Below are 9,565 nucleotides of genomic sequence, written 5' to 3'. Positions count from 1 at the left end.
GTGCTCTTGAGCAAGACACTTTATTTCACGTTGCTCCAGTTCACTCATCTGTAGAAATGAGTTGTGATGTCACTGGTGCCAAGCTGTATTAGGCTTTGCCTTTCTCTTGGATAATATTAGTGGCATAGACATGTATTTAATATTTAGACATGTATTTAATATATATATATATATATATATATACTGAATTGTTGAAAAAGCCAGCTATACTAGTTTGGTTATACATTACACCACATGGCACATGATGTAATCTAACAGATGCCAACATGGAAAAACTAGGCTTTAAGAAGATGGTGACTATGATTGAAACAGCAGGGAAAGACCTGAATTGTATATAATCTCGCTGTGAAAATTCTTTGGAGATTAAACCCCAAATTGATGAGAACATATATCATCTATTGATGATGTCACCCCTGACCCAGTAGAACAAGCCATGTGATCATCGATTAAAGTGTACACACCTTATAAACATTGTGTTACATACTGAAGAGAAGAAGGAGAAAGAGATGGAGGCAGAAATGAAGGAAGCTGTGCAGACAGGCAATTAAACAGACATTGAAGAATAATACTTACCAGCAACAGGGCTATTAAAAATTGCTAAAGCATGAGTATCATCGACCCATTTGATATCAAAACCCCGTTCCCTGGGAAGCAGAAAAGACAAAATACAACATTAATTAATAGCATAATGATTAATTAATTTCGTTTTTGGATTTGGTTTGCAAGATTCTTTATGTGAGTTTGTGTGTTGAAGCATATTCTGTTGTGTCTGGGGAGAGTCATTCTCTTTTAGTGCCTTATTATTTAACACACTCACCAGTAAAATTTCCACTTATTTCTTTTTTATTTTTCTAAAGTGTGTTAAATTATAAGGCACTAAAAGAGAATGACTCTCCCCCAACACAACAGATTAATTATTTGTATGAAAAGAATGAATTGCATAATAAGCTAGAGATTTCATCTTAAAATTTGTTTTTAAAAGAATATTATCTTAGAAATTTTTGTGAATTGTTTTCATTTACAAAATCTGAAGAATTTAATTTCAACTCCACAGTTGTACCTTTATCTTACTGTTGGATGTTAAACGATGATGATGATGATGATGATAATGACAACGACGATACCAGGTTTCTTTCAGTTTCTGTCAACAAAATCCCACTCAGACAGAGTTTTGGTCAGTCCAGGGAATATTAGAAGACACATTCCCAAGGTGCCGTGCAGTGGGACTGAACCTGGAACCATATGGTTGGTAAGTGAATTTCTTAACCCCATAGTAACGTCTGTACCAACAAAAAGCAGCTGTAAAATGATGATATTGAACCCCATCAGACTGTTGTATATAAGCCACAAACCAAGTAAGCCTCTATATATTACTTTGTTTACAGCATCTTCATATTAATACATCGTTTTAGTTTGCTGGGGCATTTTTCTTTGTTTTCTGGTTTTATTTTAGTGGTATTTGTAATTTTTCTTCTAACTTTCTCCCAAACAACAATAATCAAACTGAATTGAATGTATACTTACTTAAAATTTGAAAACACACTAATTATATCCCGGGTTTGTAGCTCGGAAGAGAAATCAAAAACTTCAAGTACGTGATCGTAAGCTGGAATAACAAATATACAAACAGTAGAATAAATATGCAATAAAAAAACAATGACAAAATAATTATGGTAATAGTTGCAATAAGGCACCTATTCATGAACAATAAGAGCAACAGGGCCAAAGATGGGACCTGAACCGTGAGATCATTGCTTTTCAGGCAATATTTCATTATACTGCAAAGTGCCAGTCACTCTCTCTCTCTCTCTCCCCTGTAAGTTTTTAACTGTATACCACCTTGGGCAAGTGTCTCTTATCAGAGTTCCAGGTCGACCAAAGCCCTACAAGGGGATTTGGTAGACAGAAGCTGAAAGATGCCTGTCATGTATGTATGCAAGAGTGTGTGTGTGTGTGTGTGTGTGTGTGTGTGTGTGTGTCTGCATGCACACGTGTTTGTGTTTCCTTGTCTTGATGTCATGCAATAGTTGTAAATAAGTGCTATAAATATATAAGTGATGACATTTGTTGCCAGTTTTCCATGAAAACATGCACGGCCACTGGAGAAATACTACCTTGTTTGGAAACAAGTGAGGGTTGAACAGAAAGGGCGCCTAACACTTGAAAATCTGCCTCAACAAAGGGATGTTGAACAGTGATCCTCTCTCTCATATATATATATATATATATATATATATATTATATATATATATATACATATACAAAATCATTATTTACATGGTTCAGTGGTTTGACCATCGGGCTCACAATCATGAGGTAGTGAGTTTGATTCCCAGACTGGGTCTGTGTTGTGTTCTTGAGCAAGAACTTTATCTCAAATTGCTCTAGTTCACTCATCTGTAGAAATGAGTTGCGACAGCACTGGTACCAAGCTGTATCGGCCTTTGTCTTTCCCTTGGGTAACATCAGTGGTGTGGAGAGGGGAGGCTGGTATGGATGAGGGACTGCTGGTCTTCCACAAACAAGCTTGCCCGGACTTGTGCATCACAGGGGAACTTTCTAGGTGCAATCTCATGGTCATTCTTGATCGAAAGGGGCCTTTTATCAGTTGGTATTCACTATCCATGATGGCACTGGTAGAGCAGCTGAACTGAACTCAATGGGTCAGATGACCACAGCCTCCAATCTCACAATTTGGCATGAATTCTGTAGCTGGATGTATTTTTTCATAGTTCTAACACTACAGCGGTTTCCCTGCCATGGCTAAAGAGCCCTCTTAAGCCCTGTGATATCACTTTTTGTACTGTTGGCAATTTTTTTTTACTTAGTTTTTGTTTTATATCTTACCTTTAGGTTATAAAATTCTAAACAGCTAACCACAAGCTTACTGCATTTCCAAGGGATCTGTGCATCAAGCAGAATAGATACTACAAGGCAATTCTATTCAACTATTAGTCTTCTCACCAGCGTGCATCATATGCTCACACACACACACACACACATATTTAGAACGGGGTGGGGGAGTCTCACGTCGACTAATAAGAAAAAAGTGGAGTAAGGGAGGTAACTGCAACACCATAAAGAAACGTTATCCATTCTGACTTAAATTCTTACCTTTGTAATCTAATTCGGTATCTTTTGGTTGAAAGTCCAAGTAATTAATTTTATTTTTCTGAATTTGCACCTTCCCAATGTTGGCTGTCAACTGCAAATACACGAATAGTTATTATGATTATTATTATTGATTTGACTCAGGTTCGATCTTATTCCTGGTAGGATTTCTGTGGGTAGCAGGTTACTACCTGTAACGTTAGGTATCCACAAGCTTTCAATAGTCTTTCAAGTGCTTAGAACCTTCCTGATAATCTTTCTTATCCCTAAGAGGCAAACTTACTGTAGAAGCTCTACAAGACATTCTATTATTATAATTATTATTACGAGGGTGAGTCAAAAAAGCCATTTTGTTTAGGACAGGTATAATTACCAACACAGGACCATGTATCATACATCAAAATGAAGCTGGCCCTCTGTGGATCACATCCCTACTTCTCAACATAGTCACGTTAGTCCAGTGACAAGGAAGTGAAAACTGTAGTGAAAAAGTGGCTCAAAGAACAGTCAACAGAATTTTACGGGGGAAGGGATACATGCTCTCATTCGAAGGTGGAACATTGCTATTGAGAGAAACGGTGACTATATTAAATAGGAATGTGATCCACAGAAGACCAGCTTCATTTTGATGTATAATACATGTTCCTGTGTTGGTAATTATACCTGTCCTAAACAAAATGGCATTACGTTTTGACTGAAATTACATTCAGAAACTGTACATAAGTCTGTCATGTGTGTGTATCTGTATCTGTTCCGCCCATTCCACTGCTTGATAACCAGTGTTGGTTTGTTAACAACTCCATAACTTAGCAGTTCAGCAAATGAGACTGATAGAATAAGTACCAGATTTAAAAAGATGAGTACTGCGGTTGATTTACTCAACTGAGCCCGTCAAAGCAGTGCTCCAGCATGGCTGCAGTTCAATGACTGAAACAACTAAAAGATGTAACTTACCTCTTCCAAAGCTTGAGGTTCTAAACAATCTCCATTGTCATCATATAATGCCTCCCATGACTCATCATCAACAACTGCTGTAGACGTGGTAGATGTAGCCATCTGTGGAGAAGACTTCTCTGTTTTGGCTGTACTCTCTGACAAACAAGTAGAATCTTTACTTGGTGTGGTTGTTGTCTTAGTGCTGCTGTTGGATTTAAAATTCATATCACCATCACACTGATCTAATTTTGAGGAAGAAGAAGATCTGTCCAAAGAGCTCTCAGCTCCTGAACCAGTACCATCACAGTTTGTTGAGCAAGATAGTTCCGACTCTTGTTGTTGATCAGTTGTAGAAAGCTCACAAGCATTGCTATAACTTTCATTTGTGCTAGTTTTAGAAGAATTACAGTCAGGCTGTGAACTGTTCATATTTTCTGAGTGAGATTGAGAAAGGTCTGCTTCTGTTTCTGAACTTTCTTCCGATTCTGTTTGGTCACACGTAGAAGCATGGACATTTTCAGAGTTCGTCGAGTCAGAACGTTGTTTTGTGCTTAGAGAATTTGCATTCGGCAAAGTCCTCTCCCTTGTCACACTAACCGAACTCTCATTCTGTTGATTTGGAACAGTTTTTTCAGCTGATGACCGATGGTCTTCTCCTTGAGCCAAGGTGAACGGCTCAAGAGGTGTATTGTCTTTACTGGAGACAAACAGCGCATTCGGCAATTTGATGTCAGAGTCAGAATCACACGTAGATTCTGTAGAAAACGCACTCGACAGATCAGTTTTCGTATTCTGTGGAGTGTTGGGTGTTGGGGAAACTTCTTTTGAGTATTTTCGAGCAGACATTGAAGTGCTGTGATTATGATTCGAAGTTTCTTGGCCAATGCCATCCCTATGCGACACTTTGTTGATAATGGCTCTTGTTTCAGGAGATCTAGTTCTTTGGATAGCAACAGCAGCAGCACCAGCAGCAGGTCTGTGGAATGAACTGCCTTCTCTGTCATGGTTGCCAGCAACCGATTGAGATTTCAACGACAAAGGCGACAGCGAGTCTTTATCTGAATAGCCAAAATCTGCTGATGAGGAATTACAATGATATTCGTAACGTTTACCTTTGCCGCTCTTATGAGAAACGTTATTGGAAAAATTACAAGGGACTCCCGAGTTAGTGTCCTTAATTCCAGGAGAAAACCCTTCTAAACCATGATGTGATCTTGATAACTGAAAATATATATCACAACCAGCATCCTGGCATCTAGCAGATCTATTCATATTATTAATATTATTATTATTATTCACTGACAAAGATTCTATGTCGTAATCTTTCGATATCCTGTCTAAAGGAGAAGTGGGTTCCCGACAGTCTGCAGGAGGAATGCTCTTTGAATTTACGTCAAAACCTCCTTCTCCACTCTGCAACTGCATTTGGCGCTTGGCACGTGGCACATAGATTTCCACTTCGCGCCGATTTTTTTTCAGGTTACATCCGTTTTTGGAAGTGTTTTTACGAGCATGCTGTGACAACTGACCATTGTTGCATAGACTTGATGACAGTTCATGTTGGTAGGGAACTTGACCACTTCGTATATCATCTTCCTCCTCAGTAGAGTAGTGCAGCTGCTGCTGCTGCTGTTGCTGTTGCTGCTGCTGTTGATAGTTGTCAGTATCCTGGTAAAGCTGCTGTTTTATACGACGAGGTCTTGGTACATAGAGCTGCTGTTCAGGCTTTTTCTGCTTTGCTCTAAAACAAGCAACAGAAGGGAAAAAATAAATAAAAAGCATTTTAACGTGGTCATCAACATCATAATTACTGGATTCATATTGTCATCCACAAAGTATATAAATAGAATAATAAAGAAAGAAAAAAAAACGAAAGAAAGAAAGAGGAAAGTGAATCAGCAGAAAATAAGTTGAAAAACTGTTTAATGCAAGTTCTATGCCTCAGGCGCATGGCTCAGTGGTTAGAGCATCAGGCTCACAATCATGACGTAGTTAGTTCAATTCCTAGACTGGGTTGTGTGTTGTATTTTTGAGCAAGGCACTTTATTCCACATTGCTCCAGTTCACTCAGCATCAGGCTCACAATCATGAGGTAGTGAGTTTGATTTTCAGACCGAGCAGCACTTTGTATCCTTGAGCCAAACACTTCATTTCACATTGCTCCAGTCCACTCAGCTGTAAATGATTACACCCTGTTACTGACTGGCCTTCTGACCATGAAGAATTTGGCCTGCTTGCTTAAACAGTAGTGTGGCACCATTTGAAAGCTAAAATGATGCAAAGCACATTGTGACTAGCATTGTGTCTGTTGTCCATGCTTGCATGGGTTGGACAGCTTGACGACCAGGGCTGGTAAGCCGGAAGGTTGCACCAGATTCCAGTCTGATCTGGCATGGTTTCTATGGCTGGATGCCCTTCCTAGTGCCAACCATTTTCAGAGTGTGATAGGTGCTTTTACGTGCCACCAGCATGGGTGCCATAATTATATATATATATATATATAGTTTATACGTATAAGGCAATGTAATTATATGGACTCAAGAAAATTAAAAGTAAAATATTTGTGGAGGAAATCTCCAAACATAAGGAAAAAGTTTAAAATTCTAACCTTGATGTATTTGTGGAGTCTGAACAGTATTTGATTTTCTCATCATCTTTCTGGTTCTTTAAGACAACTGGCAATGGTTCCTTGTTAAACAAACTGCTATTAACTGGATGTATTAAACGACCTCGACCACGTCCCCTAAGGGGACGACTTCCTGCAGATGATATTGGTTCACTGATACCATTCCTAGATTGAGGAATAAGAAAAACATCAATATTTGGTAATGTTTCATTTTTTGTACTCAATAAAGATTTCAAGTACAGTTTGGGTTGTTGTATATCATCAAGTCGGTTCTGATGCTGCAGATCTATGATCAAAGATTTTTCAGCTGTAACCTTCCTGATTTTAAAGATGACCGAGAGTAGTTTAAGGAAATTTTTTTGCTATTTCTAGTAGGTCAAATAACACGGCTGAGTCTCTTTAACCCTTTAGCATTTATACCAGCCCAAACTGGCCAGATCAGGCCTCTCGCACCTGCCCTATAATATCAACCTAAAAATGAGTAATCACATCATTCAAATCTCAAAGCTAAGAGACAATGCATGCTTAATTCAAAACAATGTGAATATATAAACATTACATCTGACAGAATAATCTGAATGCTAAAAGGTTAATTGGCTCAATGGTTATTTAGTCACAGGTTAACTCTGATTAAGCAGACCTATGTCAAAAGGCATTCCAGCCATGACCATCCTGTCTTTTTATTTATATATATATATATATATATATATATATATATTTTTTTTTTTAGATAATAATGGCAGTTTCTTTGTGTCTGAAGATGATGAGGAAGAGCAGCATGTCCTTAGTTGGTCACGCAAACTGATCCCTGACACTGCAGGGCTTTTTCTTCCTGCCTCAGTCCACACAATCTGATCCCACTCTTTAGACTTGGAGGTCTGACCACAGTGGTTCAGTTGGCTAAAACAGCTGCAGTGACCAGCAAGCTGTAGGTTTTACATTGTAATTCAAATACACACACACACACACACATATATATATAGGCATGTGTGTTTATGCATGTATGTTTGATTGCATGTATATGTGTATGTATAAAACATAATGAGCTTATTGTACACAGAGTTCAGATGCACTTCAATTTGTCAGAAAGGGGTAAAAAAAAAAGGGGGACAGAAAGCAGACATATAAGTTAAGTACAGAAAGGCAGCAATGAAAGCCAAAAAGTACATGCAGAGTACAAAGAATAAAACACAAAAATTCAGAGGAATGAATAGTAAAAAGAGTCGTAAAGAGTAAAGGGTGCAGAGACATGTCAGGAGTGGAGTTGGTGAATTTCAGCAAGAAACGGTAAAACATTAGTGAATATGTAAAGAAATAAAGAAGAAATTGAATGACTTACTGCAGCATGGCGTCTGAACGACAAACAACAGTACGACGTTGGTTATCGGAGCCAATTGAGAAACTGTGGAGCTGGTCAAAATCAGCTTCGACAGTTTTGTGTATTAACAGGCGATAATAACTGTTGAATGGAGGGAACAAAAGGACCCTGCAAGCAGAAAAAAATGAATTACTAGTGTGTTAATAGGGTTTCATTTCATTACTATAAAAGGTACTACATATATATATAGCATCATCATCATCATTTAATGTCGGTTTAATTCATCTCCCACTCTCATCTCAGGCCCCTAGAGACATTCACTCACCCCTGCCAAACACACACACATTACCTTCCTTAATGAACCTTTATGCTTTTTGCATGTTCAAATCCCTACGCTGATGTCAACCTACAAGTAATGGCTGTTATTTACATAGACTACACCCTTCAGGGTGGTACCCCATCGTAACTACAGTACAGTTGATGGAAACCAGTAGAGGAACAGGGTGAAATACAAATCCAAAGAAATCAATGAGGATCTATAACAGCAAGGGTTAATAAAAAGCAGAACTTGTAGAATGATGCTAAATTCAATTGCTGGCTGGAATGAAAAGTGTAACGTTTGGGGGTTTTGCCAAACAGAGAATAAACACACACACACATAAAAAAAAAGTTGTTTGCTCAGCTCTTGAGGGTCAATGAATGGACAGACAGATTTTTTGAAAATATGAACAGCCTGGCAAGTTTAGAATGGTCAATGTTTTTAGTTCGATAACAACTGCATGTTACTAGCTGGAGGGAACATCCATAAAAGAACAAGAAGGTTATTCAACAGAGATATGTGTAAGCATGCAATTGTGTGCTCACATAAACATGAGTATAAATAAGCAGGCATGCATCAGTACGTATGCAAGATTAATACATTGAATAAGAAAGATAATGATCTCAGTTGTTTAATAGGCCAACAATCAATAAAACACAACTAAAACTGATAGAGGAAAAGCTAATTGGGAGATGTCCAGTTAGCTGGAGAGTGTGTGTGAGAGCCCAGAAAAATATTACATACCACTACTTCATTACACAGAAGTCAGTGTTTAAAGATGGAGAAATTAATTATCAAGTTTGCTATATCTAAATACATAGCAGATATACATGTACATATCTGTGTTTACATAAATATTTTAATAATATATATATATATATAATAAACATTCAGAACTGTATATATTAGCATTAGTATATTGTTTATATCAAAATCTAAATCTGTATACTTTCATATCTACCTCTATTATTATTATTATTATCAAAGTTATATATATATATATATAAATATATACACACACACATACACAAACACATATATATACACACATGTATGCACACACACACATATATATACACGTATACACACACACACATATATATATACACACATATATAAACATATATATACACATATATATATACGAATAGATATATATACATATATATACATACACATATATATACACGAATAGATATATATACATATATATACATACACATACATATACATACATATACATACATATACATAT

At 37.2% G+C, this 9,565-nt stretch overlaps 1 protein-coding gene across 1 annotated transcript in view; it reads right to left on the bottom strand.

Moving 5' to 3' along the window:
• LOC106867709 (probable serine/threonine-protein kinase DDB_G0282963) overlaps nt 1–9,565 on the bottom strand; it is a 28,435-nt gene that overhangs the window by 3,194 nt on the left and 15,676 nt on the right. The window contains exons 3-8 of the mRNA XM_052972869.1: nt 8,013–8,159; nt 6,656–6,838; nt 4,066–5,788; nt 3,115–3,205; nt 1,525–1,606; nt 574–644 (exon numbers count right to left, since the gene is read on the bottom strand). Coding sequence (XP_052828829.1) covers nt 574–644; nt 1,525–1,606; nt 3,115–3,205; nt 4,066–5,788; nt 6,656–6,838; nt 8,013–8,159 — 2,297 coding nt within the window. The remainder of the gene's footprint in view (nt 1–573; nt 645–1,524; nt 1,607–3,114; nt 3,206–4,065; nt 5,789–6,655; nt 6,839–8,012; nt 8,160–9,565) is intronic.

The sequence above is a fragment of the Octopus bimaculoides genome, chromosome 14 (assembly GCF_001194135.2).
Source record: "Octopus bimaculoides isolate UCB-OBI-ISO-001 chromosome 14, ASM119413v2, whole genome shotgun sequence".
Lineage (NCBI taxonomy): Eukaryota > Metazoa > Mollusca > Cephalopoda > Octopoda > Octopodidae > Octopus > Octopus bimaculoides.
The sequence above is the reverse complement of the archived record's forward strand: the minus strand, read 5'-3'. Positions and strand labels throughout refer to the sequence as shown.